Source organism: Asparagus officinalis, chromosome 4, assembly GCF_001876935.1.
Source record: "Asparagus officinalis chromosome 4, Aspof.V1, whole genome shotgun sequence".
Taxonomy (NCBI): domain Eukaryota; kingdom Viridiplantae; phylum Streptophyta; class Magnoliopsida; order Asparagales; family Asparagaceae; genus Asparagus; species Asparagus officinalis.
In genome coordinates, this window is record NC_033797.1 from 672,148 (window position 1) to 694,105 (window position 21,958).

The following is a 21,958-nucleotide window of genomic DNA, read 5'->3' on the forward strand; positions in this document are numbered from 1 at the left end:
TTCCGAGCTACTTCTGAGTATTGAGGATTGGAAAAATATTTTGGAAGTAAGGATGACACGTAGGCATCACATAAGCATTTAGGAAAGTATTGGAAGTAAGTTTTTCAGAGAACCAAACACACTTTTTTGCTTGGAAGTAGTAGACGTAGCCTCTACTTCTTTTACTTCAGCTACTTCACAATTACTTCCGTGCAAACAAACAGGCCCAGAGGCTGTTTGTTTACCTAAAAAGAGGGAAATCAAAGAATATAAAACCTATTTCTAAGAAAAATTATTTTGAGATTGTTTGGTTGGCTAAAAAAAATTAAAGAATGAGAGATGAGTTGTCACATTATTATTGGATGATGTTGGTGTTTTTTAAGAAAATTTGTTTTGAGGTTGTTTGGTTAGCTAAAAAAATAAGGAAATAAGTTATAAGAAACCTATTTCCTGTAATAGGTTTTTTTCCTGCGTTTGGTTCATTCATAAAAATAAGAAAATAGATAAGATGAGATGAGTTGTCATTATATTATTGGATGATGTGACTCACACTTAAGGAAATCGATTTCCTAGCTTTTTTTGAGGAAATGGGTGGAAATGAAATGTTAATAAGATAAGATGAGTTGTCACCATATTATTGGATGATGTGAGTGATTTTTAAAGATGGGGTATGATGGAGATGAGATGAGTTGGATGATGTGACTCATTTATTGTGTTTGGTTTATTTTTAGGAGATGATATGAGATGAGTTGTGGGATGAAAATATTATTTTATTGGATGTTGTGATGAGTTTTAGGGATGTAAATGAATAAAAATAATATTTTATTGATTTTCATGCACCCTTTTCCTTTTCTTGATTTTTAGGAAACCAATCAAACAACCCCTTTAGTCTAAACTAATTACAGGAACTTAACGAAAATGTCGTTAGCTTTTTTTAGCTTTTAGGCTCGGGAAAATGTTATCGATAGTAGAAAAATGACTTAAGGACTCAAAATATGGGACCAAGGGAGGGGACATGTGAGGTGTCCCCTCCATATTGCATAATGAGCCCCCCCACAAAAAAAAAAAAAAAAAAAAAAATTCGCTCAAACGAAAAATATTGTTCATATTATAAGCTCTTCTAAGGCAGTTTGCGGTTATTGGGCCTTGTATCACTGACATTGCCCGTTTCTACCTGATGTGGGCCGCCATTCCAAAATGTCCGCATCGTATTCGTTTATATCTGTTTAATTTAATTTAGAGACCCATTTGGCTATTTGGTCTATTGTGGATAGGCCCTTCGACGAATCCCGATATTTTCTCTCCTATCGCAGCTCAGAAGGAAAGGCTAGGGTTAGGGTTTGGGAAAAGCAAAGATGATCGAGGTGGTTCTTAACGATCGATTGGGGAAGAAGGTGAGAGTGAAGTGCAACGAGGACGACACCATCGGCGATCTCAAGAAACTGGTGGCCGCTCAAACGGGTACGCGATCCGACAAGATCCGAATCCAGAAGTGGTACAACATCTACAAGGACCACATCACCCTCAAGGACTACGAGATCCACGACGGCATGGGTCTCGAGCTCTACTACAACTGATCTCGATTGATTCCCGCTCCACAAGGTACCACACGCTCTGATCTTACTTCTTTTTTTTTTAATACTCGTATCTTGGTTCTCAGTTGTGTTCAAATATTCGTGGGTTTTCGTCGTTTGAGAAGCCACCGTATTATTGTAGGTTTTGATGTTCAATTCTGTCTAAAAACCGATAGTTAAACGATTTTTTTTAATGTTACTTGATGTGCTGTGGCGTCAAAAGGCGATGTTCATAATACCATTTCATTTATTGGGTCGTTTTTTCGACACCATTTAAGTTTGGATGAAGGTGTTCGTACTTCAGATACTCTTTTTATTTTATTTTATTTTATTTATTTATTTCCCCTCCATACTTGAGATATTCTGCATGGTGTATTATTGCAGTTTGCACTAGCCACAGAAATATATGTGGCAAGAAATATATCAAAGATATTACTACACATACGTGTGTGCGTCTGTCAAAATATTTATATTCTAGTTCATTTTCTAATAAGAATGCGGTCTTGCGTAGTCAGAGGTTCAGATGTTGAAGTTGTTTAGTTTTCCGAGGTAATATATAGCATTACCCTCCACTTAGATATCACAACTTATTAAGAGGGGCATATTGTCATTCATCTGAGCTAAAACATCTCAATTTCATCTCATGCCAGTACCCAAGTACCAAGCTCCCCCTATTCTCATATTCCCTGTGCCTAAATACTAGACACATCCCTCTCTACTCTAAACTTCGAAAAGCACCATACGTTTGTAGAAATTGTTGCACTTGTACGGCTCCTCTTTATATTTGTTTGAGTTAAAGTCCGCACAACCCGCCGCAACTGTCTTCATCATGAAGACACAATGTCGACAAAACGATGCCAAAGTCAAACTAAGCTGCTTTCCATAGCTAGCAGCAGCAACTGAAATGCAACATCAATGACACGAAATTGCTCACAGTTATATGCCTGGAATGACTCATGGTCATCCGTACGCTTTGTTAAATTTCCTAAATTGCAACCCTGTTGACAGCTAGTACATGACACAATGAAGTCTACGAGGTTTGCATGGTTCATTATCCGTTGTATAATTTACTTCAAACATCATAAACTCTATCTTGCCTGCAGAAGCTGTCAAGTCCACTTCATAGTGCAAGCTTGAACCATGAAAATGTAGTTCTGTTCAGATATTAGTTTATGTTGTCTTTTACGTATATTAGTTAATGTTTCAGATTGAATTTTGTTTAGTGTATCAGTTTAAGTTGGTTGTACTTTTTATGGCTATCTTACGATATAAGTGTTAGTTATTGTATTGTTCTCAGTTCGGATCAACAAAGACATTTGATCTTGGGACTAGTTATTCTATGATTCTTAGTTTAGACCGTCAATTTTTTTTGATCTTATGGTTCTTAGTTTATTTAATGATCTAAACGTCGAACCATAGAACAACTAAAATTTAGCTAATAAGATAGCTATAGGAAGTGCTATGAAATTGAAATGATACACTAAAACTGTGACTATAACATTAACTAAAAGTTATGTAAATATGATACGAGTTGCCGTGTGAGCACCTTTGATCGCGGAATTATCAAAGGTGGGTTGAGAAGAGGATGATAGAAACACAAGCACAATTCAGTATATGGCGAAGGAAAATACATTCTCTAGATTATGAGTTATGAAAAGATTACAATCATTCTCTCATAATCTCACTAGAATCGAGAACAAACTCTCAATTCTTACTAAACCCTAATACAATGATTAGAATCTCTCTTAATTACCTTTCTGATTCTATCTCCTTGTCTCGAAACCCTAAAACAATCCTTTATATAGATGTACAAATATGGATGGCAATTTGGGAAATAACCAGACCCAAAACCAACAGGAATTCGTGTGAATAGAAACCCAAACGAACCAGGAAACTATCGATGAGTCGACTCATGACTGAGATGAGTCGACTCGTCCGAAACTGGACAAAACTTAAAAATCAGTGATGAGTCGACTCATGACAGTCATGAGTCGACTCAACCTGATGAGTCGACTCATGACTGTTATGAGTCGATTCACAGGCTAAAAACTGGATACTTTGATTCTTCTGCTCGTCGTCTCGTTCCACGCTTCCTCCTGCATTCCCTTGTACTGTTTAACACCTCTATTCTCATGTTATCATGAGAAGCATCTATCCTCAAGCTCCCATGAGGATTGTTAAGTTTCGAAGAGAAGATACACCCGTATCATGGGTCCCCTCTTTAAGAACTTGAAGTCTTATTCAAGTTAGAACCTTTGCTGAGGAAACTCTCGAGCTCCTCCATCTTTTCTGCACCACCTGGCCTTGCTAGGAATCCGGTCTCGACGTCCTATCGGAAACAACTCATTCGTCCCGTGTCTCGTCAGTCACTGTTCGCTCTAAGTTGCAATCCTTTGTCGATGATTTTTCTGGAAGTCTAATGCACAGCGAGACAAACTTCTTCCTTGCATTCACTAGTCTCTTCGCTCGCGTCACCGTTCCCAAGCTTGTCTCCTTCGGAAGAGATGCCGAACGAAATATGAACTTTACACCATCCTTAGTGAAGGTGTACTTCTGAGCCCGTCTCTCGTAGATTACATATCTATCCCATAAGTACGGATTGCCCAGTATAATCTGACAAACATCCAATGGAACGACGTCGCACGTGACCTCGTCAATATACGACTCGTGGAGCGCAAATTTAACAGTGCATTGATCAACTACACTTAGTTTTTTCTTCTTTTGAATCCACCCCAATGGATAGGGCTTCGGATGCTTAATCGTTTTCAGACCCAGTTTCTGCACTAATGCCTCGGATATCAAATTCTTCTCGTTGTCCGAATCAACAATGGCACCAACCAAACTGGTCTTCACTTGCAACTTAAGAACAAAGAGCTGCTCCCTCGGGTCGTCGTCCTCTTTCGTGGTCTGTTTTTTCGTCATAAGGTTAAGACTGCTGTTGGGCTCTGTCATTCCCGGGACTTCTTTCGGACCTTGAGCTATCATGTTTGTCTTTTTCTCCTCCTTCAACCCTCTTGGCTTGAGATGAGGATACTTCTCTCAGCACCGATCAACTGTATGCCCTATCTTCTCGTAGTGACTACAAATCAGCCCTGCTTTTCTTGGATCACTCTTTTTTTTTCTCCTTCTTAGATTGAGAACCACTAGATTCGCCTCCTGTCTGTTTGGAGTCTCCCTTAGCCTCGTTGTCCTTCTTTTGCTTGCCCTCGAGGGCAATAGCTTTCACGCTCGCCTCTGTAATTGATTCCACCGTGAATAGCTTCATCTCCTTTCGGATGTTATCGCTTAATCCCGTCATATACTTCATAAACACGGAATATTTCTTTGTGGCAATGTTGAGGACCATCGTCTGCTGTTGGAACTCCGTAGTGTATTCTAGAACGGTTTGATTAACCTTTTGGCGCAAGCCGTATCACTTGTACCAACGTTCTTTAAGGAATCTCACCGGGTAGAACTGCTTCCTCAGTAACTCCTTAAACTTGTTCCACGACATCGTCTTCTTCTCCTGCTTGCAGTAGGATTTTCATCACGTCAACGCGTATCCCGAAAGCTTTAAAGTCGCGAACACAATCTTCTCTTTCGACGAATAGCCATAAAGAGTAAAATACGTCTTCATCCGTTCGATCCAGTCATCAAGCCTCTCGACGTCAACACTCCCATCATAAACAGGAATCTTCACCTTGAAGTCAATCTTCAGGTTCTGATAAGAATTCTTATCAACACTCCCATCATAAACAGGAATCTTCACCTTGAAGTCAATCTTCAGGTTCTGATAAGAATTCTTACCTCCTTGATGCAATGCAGCCTTAATGTTCTCCTCCTCATCGGAATCTGTATCTACTCTCTCCACATCAGACTCAATAATTTTCTTCGAAGAAGATTCACCTTGTTTGCCACCTCCATGGATAAGACTGACGAGTTGTGTGAGAGTCGAACCTATCGTCTCGATCTGCTTCTCCAATGCATCAATCATCGCTGAATTGTCTTCTTCAGCCATCTTCTTCCTTAAAACCTGGACTCCTTCCAATGAAATAAGGATCTCGCCAAGCTTCTTGTATTGGGATCGAGTAAGGACCATACAGAGGATGCCCCTTCACCGGATCTGATGCTCTGATACCAACTTGATACAAGTTGCCGTGCGAGCACCTTTGATCGCGAAATTATCAAAGGTGGGTTGAGAAGAGGATGACAGAAACACAAGCACAATTCAGTATATGACGAAGAAAAATACCTTCTTTAGATTATGAGTTATGAAAAGATTACAATCATTCTCTCACAATCTCACTAGAATCGAGAACAAACTCTCAATTCTCACTAAACTCTAATACAATGATTAGAATCTCTCTTAATTACCTCTCTGATTCTATCTCCTTGTCTAGAAACCCTAAAACAATCCTTTATATAGATGTACAAAGGTGGATGATAATTTGGTAAATAACCAGACCTAAAACCAACAGGAATTCGTGTGAACAGAAACTCAAACGAACCAGGAAACCATCGATGAGTCGACTCATGACTGAGATGAGTCGACTCGTTCGAAACTGGACAAAACTCAAAAACCAGTGATGAGTCGACTCATGACAGTCATGAGTCGACTCAACCTGATGAGTCGACTCATGACTGTTATGAGTCGACTCACAGGCTGAAAACTGGATACTTCGATTCTTCTGCTCGTCGTCTCGTTCCACGCTTCCTCCTGCATTCCCTTGTACTGTTTGACACCTCTATTCTCATGTTATCATGAGAAGCATCTATCCTCAAGCTCTCATGAGGATCGCTAAGTTCCGAAGAGAAGATATACCCGTATCAAAATACAATGGTAAACAAATATCTAAATGGAAGATATGCAGCTTCACAGTTCTGGCATACACTAAGGAGGGGAGTTGACAGCTGATGCAGACTAGGTAGATTGTGTGGTGGGAAGGTTCCATGATTTATTACCACAATGTACAGTGGGTAAGGGAGCCTAAACATTTCGTACATGTAGTTGTGTCCTATTTTGAAAGTTATGTAAATGACTCGCAATGCAGGAAATCAGATGAAACACAGTGATGGAATTTGGATGCACGAGCCATCCCTTAAAAATAACCAAGAGTGATTTATTGACTTGCTGCTAGCGATGGGCAGTAGTTCAGTTTCTGTTTGACGCTATTCTGTTAGTCATAGGTCTTCATGATGATGATGATCATAGATTTTGAGAACTTTAATGCAAACAAAAATATTGGAGGTAGCACTTGTGCAATAACTCCTATGTTGTACACCCAGAAAATTATTGCTTTTTCAAAGCTTGGAGTGGAGAGTGAAATGACTGGTTTTTAGTACAGGGAATGTGGGATTTGGCAGAGCTGGTACTTGGGTACTTTTGCAGGAGTGGCCATAGTAGGAGGAGCTTGAAAGTGTCCCTAGTAACGGAGAGTTCGGTGGCTTGGGAGATGACATGCAATGATTTGAACAACAACTGCCACCCGTTTATAAGATGTGGGGGTGAGGAGGATATTGAGAAGGTGAGGAGGAGAGAAAATGATTACCCTTTAAAAACTTTGAATAGGGTCGGAGTGGATGGGTGATCTCAACTAGGGATTGAGATATTTTAAATCGGTTTTAGGTTCTGAAAATGTTTAGTTGTCAGGAAAGGAGCCATATAGGGCCCAACTGCCACCCCCTAATCTTTCACATTGCAAATTGATATTGTCAATCTTCAGCTATATCGACCATGTATCTCTTTATTTGGATATTGAATCTTTAAGTATTTGGTTTCCGTACTTAGTTTTGCTGATGATTATTCTATTACTGACAATTGCATATGATTCTTGCCTGCTTTTGCATCTTATTTTATTATAGGATTTGCATCTTATTTCGTAGATCATATGTAAAAAAAGATCAGCTAGATCATTCATACCCTACAATTTAACAATCTTAGAAACTTGTCTAAATAGTAAAACAATTTGCATTATCATATGCGTGCTTTATTGGTTGCATGTAGGAGATTTATAAATCCTATTTATTTATTCCAACATCCTGCATAGGGTAGATCACCTGTCTGTGCGAGATGGTGTGGATAGGAATGATAAAGGGTTTACGGCCGACATGGATGATGAGGATCAAAATGAAATCTTGCTGGACATAAGATGGTTTTGATGTAATTTTGAGGCCCTAGAGTTACTTGACACCAAGATGCGACCTCAACATGAGGATCTTAACCTACTTTGGGCATAATTGTCACCAATTATTGAAGGGGGAAAAAAGATTGTTCTTTTGCGGATTAAGTCTAAATATCTGAAAAATTCTAACGGGCAGAAACATGACTTCCAATTAAGTAAAGTCAAAAAAAAATGCAGACTGTTAGCAAACAAGATGTTGTTATTAAGCCATGGAGTCGTCGACGTCAACATCTGTAACCAAACCAACCTATCTGATTAACAAATTGTTCCTTGTGAAAAAAACGTTTAGTATTATCAAAAGAAAGTGGAAAGGATGCTAATGATAATAGAGTTGTACTCCACACAACTTATAACTAAGGTATATTCTGTTTCTTATGGTGAGCCCATATTGTCAATCTTCAGCTATATCGACCATGTATCTCTTTATTTGGATATTGAATCTTTAAGTATTTGGTTTCCGTACTTAGTTTTGTTGATGATTATTCTATTACTGACAATTGCATATGATTCTTGCCTGGTTTTGCATCTTATCATATAGGATTTGCATCTTATTTCGTAGATCATATGTAAAAAAGATCAGCTAGATCATTCATACCCTACAATTTAACAATCTTAGAAACTTGTCTAAATAGTGAAAGAATTTGCATTATCATACGCGTGCTTTATTGATTGCATGTAGGAGATTTATAAATCCTATTTATTTATTCCAACATCCTGCATAGGGTAGATCATCTGTCTGTGCGAGATGGTATGGATGGGAATGATAAAGGGTTTACGGCCGACATGGATGATGAGGATCAAAATGAAATATTGCTGGACATAAGATAGTTTTGATGTACATTTTGAGGCCCTAGAGTTACTTGACACCAAGATGCGACCTCAACATGAGGATCTTAATCTACTTTGGGCATAATTGTCACCAATTATTGAAGGGGAAAGAAGATTGTTCTTTTGCGGATTAAGTCTAAATATCTGAAAATTCTAACGGGCAGAAACATGACTTCCAAGTAAGTAAAGTCAAAAAAAAAAAAATGCAGACTGTTAGCAAACAAGATGTTGTTATTAAGCCATGGAGTCGTCAACATCTGTAACCAAACCTATCTGATTAACAAATTGTTCCTTGTGAATTTTTTTTTTAATATTATCAAAAGAAAGTGGAAAGGATGCTAATGATAATAGAGTTGTACTCCACACGACTTATAACTAAGGTATATTCTGTCTCTTCTTATGGTGAGCCCATATGGTCTAGATAAAGGTTGAGTTTAACTCTTGATAAGTTTAATGTGCAATTAGTTAGGGGTGTTATTGTTGGATATAGGTAACTTAGAGAACTAACCTTGAGAGGAATCGTGAAGGTCATGATTGTGAGATTCAGGATTTTTCCTAAATAAAGTCTCATAAATGGTGTTGGTAAGCGTTGCCATTGATTAAGTTGCTCGACTAGATTGATGGATGGATATTGTGATTGTTAATGAGTTTTGATAGTGGTCTCATTAAAGGTCTATGCCATCCTTATTAGTCCTCAAAGCTTGTAACTAAGGTTATTCTATCTCTTCTTTTGGAGAGCCCATATGGTCTGGATACAGGTTGAGTTTTACTATTGTAAAGTCTTAATTTGCAATTAGTTATGGGTGTTACAGTTGGATATTGGTAACTTAGAGAACTAACCTTTGTGAGAGGAACCGTGAAGATCATGATTTTGAGCTTCGGGATTTTTCCTAAATCATTAGTGGTGTTGGTGAGTGTTGCCATTGATTAACTTGCTCGACTCGATTGATGGATAGATAGCGTGTGTTTTTTTGTTTAATGTTGTTAATGGTTTTTGTTAATGGTCCAATTCAAGGTCTGTACCACATCCTTATTAGGCCTCTAATCATGACTTTATTCCTCTCTCCAATCAAAGTAGACTAAGACCAGAGACCAATATAAGTGAGATTAAAAAAGTAACGTAAAAAACTAAGCAGATTTTCCGCCCGCAATATTACTTGAAAAACTTTTCAAAAAACCCAAAAAAATGCAGTGCCATTGTCCGAGTTTGGAGATATAACTGGAGTCCCGGGACAATGGACCGTTGGGATACGAGGTGATTCTTGATGCCAACTTGGTAGCTTTTGTGTAGATATGGTATCCATCCTAAGTTGAGTCTCGAACGCAGTCATGTTGGCAAATGTTTATCATATCAATGTTTTTCAATATCTTGAAAGTTTGTTCTGAATTGTTTCTTTGCTCCATCTGAGGTGTTTGGAAGCCATCCTTGTTTAAAGTTGAAGGGTGTTTAGATTCAAGTTTTCAGTGCTGGCGCTATTTCTATTGCTGTCCTAGTGTAATGCTTCCTAACTGTAATACTTCTGTTGATGCGTCCAGGTCACTGGCCTTTGGGTTGGAAGCCGAGGGGAGCTGTGGATATGGTTGAATGAATAGTTTGAAAGCCAAAAGTTATATGCGGGCCAGTAGTATTTTGGCTTTACATAATAATAACAGTAATAATAACAACCGAGTGGAATGTGGATATCAATTGTGCGTGTATAATCAGTATGACAAATTAAGGTTCGTACGTGATCAATTGGCAAAAAACCAGACTCTGTATGAAATAATGAGCGAGTGATTTGTCTTTCTAGTTTGCTTGTGGTCCTCAATCCTGCTGTTACTTCTCCTTCTTATTTCTTCTATTAATATTGCTTTCTTGCTGTTTTGCGGTAGATTTGTTGACACTGTTTTAAAAAACCTCCGCCTAGTCCGCTTAGGCGTACGCCTAGACCTAGGTGGTACCTAGGCCGCCTAACTAGCGTCTAGCGTCTAGGCGGTATTTAGGCTGTCCATCTAGATTTTACGAGCGTTTAGGGAGCATTGTCTGTTTACGTAGATTGCACCCTGTTGACCTTGATTGCGATTTTATGTGTCGTAGCCTACACGTCCTGCAAACTCCATTAACCTCCAAATATGAACATATTTACTACCTCCTCCGACCTTCAGCAAAACCTCATCGACCACCACTTAAATGAAGAAAAAAAAAACGCTCAGAAACCGCTTAGGCGGCCGCCTAGGCGACTAAGCGCTGGGCGCCAAGTCTCCGACGTCTAGAAGCGCCCAACGTTTAATGTAACATTGTTTGTTGATACTGTTGGAATTTTCGGATCGTCTTCCGAAGTTTATGCACTAGCTGTGCTCGCTTGTGCTGCGACTAAACTGATCGTGACGAGTCATAAAAATTAGATAAGATTGTGAGGGTCGATGAGGTACTTAGAAGAATTATTTAGGTGCAGCAACTTATGGGAGCCGTGTTGATGAGCTTATTAGGAAGTTGAACAGGGAGATTGGTCCATTTCTCCTGGAGCCTGCAACGCAATAAAATATGGGATGGAAGAATATCATAATCGAATCACATATCAACAAGAAGATAGTCCATCAACAAGAGCGATACATATTTATTTTAGCGTAGGGTTCTCTTTTCTTTTTTTTTTTGCCCCCTTCTTTTTTGTGTGCGCGTGTTGCGAAATGATGACATCAGGAAGAAAAATGTCGCGCTACCAAAACTCACTCGATGCCGGGGTTTGGACTCACGTTATTGCCTCTTACTTTCGCATGGTCGCAGTGTATTTTATTTCTTACCGCCCCTGCGAAAGGGTTTTCGGCGTTTGTCTGTCGACCCTCTCTCTTGTCTTTAAGCTCCGCCAAGAGAGAGTACGGTGTCATGTTGGATTCTTCTTGGTCACCCGTCAGCACCATCGACATCGAGCGGTGGCATTTACTGATGATAGCCCCCGTCCGTGTCATCTCGTCGTGTCGTCGACGGCAGTAGCTACTAGCCTAGGACGGTAAGGTAAACACACAAATCAATCGTTCGTTTTTCTCAGGGGGGAAAAAAATAGTATTATCGTGTAGAACGAACGGACGTTGCTCTTCATTTTATTTTATGATATGATCAGCTGTTTATACAATTTCCTTTCATGCCAACAAAAACTAATCCAACAAGGCCACGAGAATAAAATCCCTTCTGGTTAACGACACAAAGATAAATGTGAAGTAATAAGCAAATACGTCACAGATGATTCAGTCAAATAATTTAGGTTTGCCAGTCCCGAACTCTGATACGGCCCAAAATAGCCTGCCCACAGCGTCGGCAGAAGTGCCTGGGATCTTAGCGCCTTTTTATTTTCTACGGTCAATTCGACACACAATGTTTGTGTTTTCTCCCCTAGCTTTCCCCCTTTTTATTTTTTTTTGGGAAAAATCTCTTTTAACCCAAAGTTTTACCCCCAATTATTTAAAAACCCATCCATTTTACTAAACACCAATAGACCCAATGTATCTCATCTCACTTATTTTTAAACCCAACATGTATAATACACCCATTTTTTGTACTGTATTTACCCAACAAATTAAAAATTCCTAAATTACCCTTCATCCCCAAATATAACTCAGCCCCTCTCTCTCTTCCAGTCTCTCTTCCGTTTCACTTTCTCAAAGAGTCCAGGAGAGATTAGGGTTTCGGCGAAGAGGTCTCGGGTTGAGGATCACTGACGGTGAAGGGAGTTGGATCGACGGTGAGCAACGACGAGTAGGGTTTTAATCGAGGTCTTTTTAGGTAATTTCTTTTCTTTTCTTTCTCTCTCCTAATTTTGTCCGTATTTTTTTTGCTTTACTTGTTCTTGAATCTGTTAGACGAAGCTCGTAGCTGAATTTCTTGGAGAATTTTTGGCAATAAAACCGTAGGTTTGGCTTCATGTTTTCCAAAATGTCCATTCTATTTGTGGTTTTCTTGTTTTTTTTGTGGAACATAGGAATCTTGAAGACGCGTTGAATGAGTAATCATCAGCTATTTCAACAGCAACTCCTCAAATTTAATGATTCTAGTATGATCTTGGAATTAGTCATGTATTAGGGCAACAGATCTAAGGTTTTAGCTCGGGGAAGAAATACGATAAGAAAACATTAGGGATGAATCCGAGCAAACAAAGTTCAATTCACTGATATCTCCAACTGACTTATAACTCTCAAGCTTACGCTTTTGCTTACAGATCCTCGGATTGTTTCGTACATTGGAAGTTCGTTTAGTATCTTCACTCTTATTTACATCGGTGAGTTCTAATAATTTATCCATTGTTTGGCTGACCTAATTAAAGTTCCAAAAGAAGAACACTTTCTTTTGATCGAAATTAAGCCCCTTGTTGTAGTTTTGATCACATGCAATTTGCACGTATAAATTGTTGAAAGGGCCCGAAAGATAAGATTGTACTTATATCACAGTAATCTCTCGAACATCTAAGGTTTAACACCTATGATAGCTTGGTGTTGAAATCATTATTTATAAAAGGATTCCAACCTGCCGCTGGGATATTCATAATTATATTGTATTTTTTGAAATATTTGTCAATAGGTTGTCAAAGATGTCAAGCAGAAGTAATCTCTACGAGCAAAGACCGCGATTGCCTTTATCTCGGAGGAAGCAAAAAATCTGCTAGAATATGCTTTTACTCAGGAAGTAGACTCTGAATATATATGTCTTGGATGTTCTGAATGTTGAAGTTGCACATGAGCTTGGGTACTTGACAGATTCATTTTGTGGCTATTGGTTGGTTACATTTTGTGTTGATTGTGTACTTGGCAGATACATTTTGTGTTTATTGTGTAGCTTAGATCTGTGCAGGAGCATAGGGCGTTGATTTTTAGAGTGGTGTTGTATATTTGTTGTTTTATGCTGTAATTATGTTATTATTGATAAATTTCTATGAAATGTTGAAGTTGAGCAGGAGCTTAGATCTGTGTACTTGGCAAATTCATTTTGTGTCGGTTGGTGTATTCATTTTGTGTTGATTGTGTACTATATTGATTCATTTTGTGTTTATTGTGTAACTTAGATCTGTGCAGGAGCATAGGGTGTTGATTTTTGTAGTTGTGTTGTGTATTTGTTGTTTTATGCTGTAATTATGTTCTTATTGTTAAAATTCTGTGAATGTTGAAGTTGTGCAGGAGCTTAGATCTGTGTACTTGGCAAATTCATTTTGTGTTGGTTGGTGTATTCATTTTGTGTTGATTGTGTACAATATTGATTCATTTTGTGTTTATTGTGTAGCTTAGATCTGTGCAGGAGCATAGGGTGTTGATTTTTGTAGTGGTGTTGTGTATTTGTTGTTTTATGCTGTAATTATGTTCTTATTGTTAAAATTCTGTGAATGTTGAAGTTGTGCAGGAGCTTAGATCTGTGTACTTGGCAAATTCATTTTGTGTTGGTTGGTGTATTCATCTTGTGTTGATTGTGTACAATATTGATTCATTTTGTGTTTATTGTGTAGCTTAGATCTGTGCAGGAGCATAGGGTGTTGATTTTTGTAGTGGTGTTGTGTATTTGTTGTTTTATGCTGTAATTATGTTCTTATTGTTAAAATTCTGTGAATGTTGAAGTTGTGCAGGAGCTTAGATCTGTGTACTTGGCAAATTCATTTTGTGTTGGTTGGTGTATTCATCTTGTGTTGATTGTGTACAATATTGATTCATTTTGTGTTTATTGTGTAGCTTAGATCTGTGCAGGAGCATAGGGTGTTGATTTTTGTAGTGGTGTTGTGTATTTGTTGTTTTATGCTGTAATTATGTTCTTATTGTTAAAATTCTGTGAATGTTGAAGTTGTGCAGGAGCTTAGATCTGTGTACTTGGCAAATTCATTTTGTGTTGGTTGGTGTATTCATCTTGTGTTGATTGTGTACAATATTGATTCATTTTGTGTTTATTGTGTAGCTTAGATCTGTGCAGGAGCATAGGGTGTTGATTTTTGTAGTGGTGTTGTGTATTTGTTGTTTTATGCTGTTTTTATGTTCTTGTACCCAATTGTTTGAAGGGAAAATGTTACCAAGAATTAAGTTGATGGATATTAGTTATGGCTTGTACCCAATTGTTTGAAGGGAAAATGTTACCAAGAATTAAGTTGATGGATATTAGTCCTTCCAAATTGATAGATATTACTGCTGTTTTTCAGAAACCATAATAATACAAACGTCACGTGTTTATTGACCAATCATCCACCGCGACGAAACCACTCGACGACCTACGTCACGTGTTTATTGACCAATCATCCACCGTGACGGGGGGTCCTCACGCAATTTTGAAGCTTCTGGACAAAGTATAGCACCTTATGAGAAAGTATAGCACCTTTTGGCCAAAGTATAGCACTATATTATAAAGTATAGCACTTTATTGGCAAAATATAGCACCTTATTGGCAAAGTATAGCACATTTTGCTTTCTGAAAATTCTGCACCTTAAGTGTCTAAAATCAAATCAGTTTTTTTCGCCGCGACGAAACCACTCGACGACCTACGTCACGTGTTTATTGACCAATCATCCACCGCGACGGGGAGATCCTCGCGCAATTTTGAAGCTTCTGGGCAAAGTATAGCACCTTATGGAAAAATATAGCACCTTTTGGCCAAAGTATAGCACAATATTACAAAGTATAGCACTTTATTAGCAAAGTATAGCACCTTATTGGCAAAGTATAGCACCTTTTGTTTTCTAGAAATTCTGCACCTTAAGTGTCTAAAATCAAATCAGTTTTTTTCGCCGCGACAAAACCACTCGACGACCTACGTGACGTGTTTATTGACCAATCATCCATCGCGATGGGGGGTCTTCGCGCAATTTTGAAGCTTCTGGACAAAGTATAGCATCTTATGGGAAAGTATAGCACCTTATGGCCAAAGTATAGCACTATATTACAAAGTATAGCACTTTATTGGCAAAGTATAGCACCTTATTAGCAAAGTATAGCACATTATGCTTTCTGGAAATTCTGCACCTTAAGTGTCTAAAATCAAATCATTTTTTTCGCCGCGACGAAACCACTCGACGACCTATGTCACGTGTTTATTGACCAATCATCCACCGCGACCGGGGGTCCTCGCGCAATTTTGAAGCTTCTGGGCAAAGTATAGCACCTTATGGAAAAATATAGCACCTTTTGGCCAAAGTATAGCACAATATTACAAAGTATAGCACTTTATTAGCAAAGTATAGCACCTTATTGGCAAAGTATAGCACCTTTTGCTTTCTAAAAATTCTGCACCTTAAGTGTCTAAAATCAAATCAGTTTTTTTCGCCGCGACGAAGCCACTCGACGACCTACGTCACGTGTTTATTGACCAATCATCCACCGCGACGGGGGGTCCTTGCGCAATTTTAAAGCTTCTAGGCAAAGTATAGCACCTTATGAGAAAGTATAGCACCTTTTGGCCAAAGTATAGCACTATATTATAAAAAATAGCACTTTATTGGCAAAGTATAGCACCTTATTGGCAAAGTATAGTACCTTTTCCTTTCTGAAAATTCTGCACCTTAAGTGTCTAAAATCAAATCAGTTTTTTTCGCCGCGACGAAACCACTCGACGACCTACGTCACGTGTTTATTGACCAATCATCTACCGTGACGGGGGGTCCTCGCGCAATTTTGAAGCTTCTGGGCAAAGTATAGCACATTATGGAAAAGTATAGCACCTTTTGGCCAAAGTATAACACAATATTGCAAAGTATAGCACTTTATTAGCAAAGTATAGCACCTTATTGGCAAAGTATAGCACCTTTTGCTTTCTGAAAAATCTGCACCTTAAGTGTCTAAAATCAAATCAGTTTTTTCGCCGCGACGAAACCACTCGACGACCTACGTGACATGTTTATTGACCAATCATCCACCGCGACGGGGGGTCCTCACGCAATTTTGAAGCTTCTGGGTAAAATATAGCACCTTATGGGAAAGTATAGCACCTTATGGCCAAAGTATAGCACTATATTACAAAGTATAGCACTTTATTGGCAAAGTATAGCACATTATTAGCAAAGTATAGCACATTATGCTTTCTGAAAATTCTGCACCTTAAGTGTCTAAAATCAAATCAGTTTTTTTTTGTCGCGACGAAACCACTCGACGACCTACGTCACGTGTTTATAGACCAATCATCCACCGCGACGGGGGGTCCTCGTGCAATTTTAAAGCTTCTGGCGAAGTATAGCACCTTATGGAAAAGTATAGCACCTTTTGGCCAAAGTATAGCACAATATTGCAAAGTATAGCACATTATGGGCAAAGTATAGCACATTATGGGAAAAGTATAGCACCTTTTGCTTTCTGGAAATTCTGCACCTTAAGTGTCTAAAATCAAATCAGTTTTTTTCGCCGCGATAAAACCACTCGACGACCTACGTCACGTGTTTATTGACCAATCATCTACCACGACGGGGGGGTCCTCACGCAATTTTAAAGCTTCTGGGCAAAGTATAGCACCTTATAGAAAAGTATAGCACCTTATGATCAAAGTATAGCATTATACTGTAAAGTATAGCACTTTATTAGAAAAGTATAGCACCTTATTGGCAAAGTATAACACATTATGCTTTCTGGAAATTCTGCACCTTAAGTGTCTAAAATCAAATCAGTTTTTTTCGCCGCGACGAAACCACTCGACGACCTACGTCACGTGTTTATTGACCAATCATCCACCGCGACGGGGTCCTCGCGCAATTTTGAAGCTTCTGGGTAAAGTATAGCACCTTATGGGAAAGTATAGCACCTTATGGCCAAAGTATAGCACTATATTACAAAGTATAACACTTTATTGGCTAAGTATAGCACCTTATTGCAAAAGTATAGCACCTTTTGCTTTCTGGAAATTCTGCACCTTAAGTGTCTAAAATCAAATCAGTTTTTTTCGTCGCGACGAAACCACTCGACGACCTACGTCACGTGTTTATTGACCAATCATCCACCGCGACCTCCTCGTACAATTTTGAAGCTTCTGGGCAAAGTATAGCACCTTATGGGAAAGTATAGCACCTTATGGCCAAAGTATATCACTATATTACAAAGTATAGCACTTTATTGAAAGTATAGCACCTTATTGGCAAAGTATAGCACATTATGCTTTCTGGAAATTCTGCACCTTAAGTGTGTAAAATCAAATCAGTTTTTTTCGCCATGACGAAACCACTCGACGACCTACGTCACGTGTTTATTGACCAATCATCCACCGCGACGGGGGGGGGGGGGGTGGGGGGGGGGGGGGTCCTCGCGCAATTTTGAAGCTTCTGAGAAGAGTATAACACCTTATGGAAAAGTATAGCACCTTATGGCCAAAGTATAGCACTATATTGTAAAGTATAGCACTTTATTAACAAAGTATAGCACATTATGGGCAAAGTATAGCACATTATGCTTTCTGAAAATTCTGCACCGTAAGTGTCTAAAATCAAATTAGTTTTTTTTGCCGCGACGAAACCACTCGACGACCTACGTCACGTGTTTATTGACCAATCATCCACCGCGACGGGGTGTCCTCGCGTAATTTTGAAGCTTCTGGGCAAAGTATAGCACCTTATGGGAAAGTATAGCATCTTTTGGCCAAAGTATAGCACTATATTGCAAAGTATAGCACTTTATTGGCAAAGTATAGCACCTTATTGGCAAAGTATAGCATATTATGCTTTCTGGAAATTTTGCACCTTAAGTGTCTAAAATCAAATCAGTTTTTTTCACCGCGACGAAACCACTCGACGACCTACGTCACATGTTTATTGACCAATCATCCACCGCGACGGGGGGGGTCCTCGCGCAATTTTGAAGCTTCTGGGCAAAGTATAGCACCTTAGATGTAGAATTTCCAGAAAGCATAAAGTGCTATACTTTGCCAATAAGGTGCTATACTTTGCAAATAAAGTGCTAAACTTTGCAATATAGTGCTATACTTTGGCTAAAAGGTGCTATACTTTTCCATAAGGTGCTATACTTTGCCCAGAAGCTTCAAAATTGCGCGAGGACCCCCCGTCGCGGTGGATGATTGGTCAATAAACACGTGACGTAGGTCGTCGAGTGGTTTCGTCGCGGCGAAAAAAACTGATTTGATTTTAGACACTTAAGGTGCAGAATTTCCAGAAAGCATAATATGCTATACTTACCAATAAGGTGCTATACTTTGCCAATAAATTGCTATACTTTGCAATATAGTGCTATACTTTGGCCATAAGGTACTATACTTTCCCATAATGTGCTATACTTTGCCCAGAAGCTTCAAAATTGCGCGAGGACTCCCCGTCACGGTGGATGATTGGTCAATAAACACGTCACGTAGGTCATCGAGTGGTTTCATCTCGGCAAAAAAAACTGATTTGATTTTAGACACTTAAGGTGCAGAATTTTTAGAAAGCAAAATGTGCTATACTTTGCCAATAAGGTGCTATACTTTTCTAATAAAGTGCTATACTTTGTAATATTATGCTATACTTTGGCCAAAAGGTGCTATACATTTCTATAAGGTGCTATACTTTGCTCAGAAGCTTCAAAATTGCGCGAGGACCCCCTGTCGCGGTGGATGATTGATAAATAAACACGTGACGTAGGTCGTCGAGTGGTTTCGTCGCGGCAAAAAAAACTGATTTGATTTTAGACACTTAAGGTGCAGAATTTCCAAAAAGCATAATGTGCTATACTTTGCCAATAAGGTGCTATACTTTGCCAATAAAGTGCTATACTTTGTAATATAGTGCTATACTTTGGCCATAAGGTGCTATACTTTCCCATAAGGTGCTATACTTTGCCCAGAAGCTTCAAAATTGCGCGAGGACTCCCCGTCACGGTGGATGATTGGTCAATAAACACGTCACGTAGGTCGTCGAGTGGTTTCGTCGCGGCGAAAAAAACTGGTTTGATTTAGAATTTTCAGAAAGCAAAAGGTGCTATACTTTGCCAATAAGGTGCTATACTTTGCTAATAAAGTGCTATACTTTGTAATATTGTGCTATACTTTGGCCAAAAGGTGCTATATTTTTCCATAAGGTGCTATACTTTGCCCAGAAGCTTCAAAATTGCGCGAGGACCCCCGGTCGTGGTGGATGATTGGTCAATAAACACGTGACATAGGTCGTCGAGTGGTTTCATCGCGGCGAAAAAAAATGATTTGATTTTAGACACTTAAGGTGCAGAATTTCCAGAAAGCATAATGTGTTATACTTTGCTAATAAGGTGCTATATTTTGCCAATAAAGTGCTATACTTTGTAATATAGTGCTATACTTTGGCCATAAGGTGCTATACTTTCCCATAAGGTGCTATACTTTGTCCAGAAGCTTCAAAATTGCGTGAAGACCCCCCATCGCGATGGATGATTGGTCAATAAACACGTCACGTAGGTCGTCGAGTGGTTTCGTCGCGGCGAAAAAAACTGATTTGATTTTAGACACTTAAGGTGCAGAATTTTCAGAAAGCAAAAGGTGCTATACTTTGCCAATAAGGTGCTATACTTTGCCAATAAAGTGTTATACTTTATAATATAGTGCTATACTTTGTAATATTGTGCTATACTTTGACCAAAAGGTGCTATATTTTTCCAGAAGGTGCTATACTTTGCCCAGAAGCTTCAAAATTGCGCGAGGATCTCCCCGTCGCGGTGGATGATTGGTCAATAAACACGTGACGTAGGTCGTCGAGTGGTTTCGTCGCGGCGAAAAAAACTGATTTGATTTTAGACACTTAAGGTGCAGAATTTTCAGAAAGCAAAATGTGCTATACTTTGCCAATAAGGTGCTATACTTTGCCAATAAAGTGTTATACTTTATAATATAGTGCTATACTTTGGCCAAAAAGTGCTATACTTTCTCATAAGGTGCTATACTTTGTCCAGAAGCTTCAAAATTGCGTGAGGACCCCCCGTCACGGTGGATGATTGGTCAATAAACACGTGACGTAGGTCGTCGAGTGGTTTCGTCGCGGTGGATGATTGGTCAATAAACACGTGACGTTTGTATTATTATGGTTTCTGAAAAACAGCAGTAATATCTATCAATTTGGAAGGACTAATATCCATCAACTTAATTCTTGGTAACATTTTCCATAAAAAAAATGAAAAAAAAGCCATAACTAATATCCATCAACTTAATTCTTGGTAACATTTTCCCTTCAAACAATTGGGTACAAGAACATAAAAACAACATAAAACAACAAATACACAACACCACTACAAAAATCAACACCCTATGCTCCTGCACAGATCTAAGCTACACAATAAACACAAAATGAATCAATATTGTACACAATCAACACAAGATGAATACACCAACCAACACAAAATGAATTTGCCAAGTACACAGATCTAAGCTCCTGCACAACTTCAACATTCACAGAATTTTAACCATAAGAACATAATTACATCATAAAACAACAAATACACAACACCACTACAAAAATCAACACCCTATGCTCCTGCACAGATCTAAGCTACACAATAAACACAAAATGTATCTGCCAAGTACACAATCAAAACAAAATGTAACCAACCAATAGCCACAAAATGAATCTGTCAAGTACCCAAGCTCATGTGCAACTTCAACATTCAGAACGTCCAAGACATATATATCCAGAGTCTACTTCCTGAGTAAAAGCATATTCTAGCAGATTTTTTGCTTCCTCCGAGATAAAGGCAATCGCGGTCTTTGCTCGTAGAGATTACTTCTGCTTGACATCTTTGACAACCTATTGACAAATATTTTAAAAAATACAATATAATTATGAATATCCCAGCGGCAAGTTGGAATCCTTTTATAAATAATGATTTCAACACCAAGCTATCATAGGTGTTAAACCTTAGATGTTCGAGAGATTACTGTGATATAAGTACAATCTTATCTTTCGGGCCCTTTCAACAATTTATACGTGCAAGTTGCATGTGATCAAAACTACAGCAAGGGGCTTAATTTCAAAAGAAAGTGTTTTTCTTTTGGAACTTTAATTAGGTCAGCCAAACAATGGATAAATTATTAGAACTCACCGATGTAAATAAGAGTGAAGATACTAAACGAACTTCCAATGTACGAAACAATCCGAGGATCTGTAAGCAAAAGCGTAAGCTTGAGAGTTATAAGTCAGTTGGAGATATCAGTGAATTGAACTTTGTTTGCTCGGATTCATCCCTAGTGTTTTCTTACCGTATTTCTTCCCCGAGCTAAAACCTTAGATCTGTTGCCCTAATACACGACTAATTCCAAGATCAGACTAGAATCATTAAATTTGAGGAGTTGCTGTTGAAATAGCTGATGATTACTCATTCAACGCGTCTTCAAGATTCCTATGTTCCACAAAAAAACAAGAAAACCACAAATAGAATGGACATTTTGGAAAACATGAAGCCAAACCTACGGTTTTATTGCCAAAAAATCTTCAAGAAATTCAGCTACGAGCTTCGTCTAACAGATTCAAGAACAAGTAAAGCAAAAA

General features: G+C 38.6%; 1 protein-coding gene across 2 annotated transcripts; it reads left to right on the top strand.

Moving 5' to 3' along the window:
- LOC109836288 (ubiquitin-like protein 5) lies at positions 1,233-13,471 on the top strand. Of its 2 annotated transcripts, none has more exons than XM_020404147.1 (2): positions 1,233-1,581; positions 13,092-13,471. In XM_020404147.1, exon 1 carries the CDS (start codon positions 1,335-1,337, stop codon positions 1,554-1,556), a length of 222 nt encoding a protein of 73 aa, XP_020259736.1. In that variant the 5' UTR covers positions 1,233-1,334; the 3' UTR covers positions 1,557-1,581; positions 13,092-13,471. The 2 variants fall into 2 exon arrangements, with proteins under 2 accessions (XP_020259736.1, XP_020259735.1); XM_020404146.1 differs by lacking the exon at positions 13,092-13,471 and adding an exon at positions 10,079-10,350 and having other exon boundaries at positions 1,239-1,581.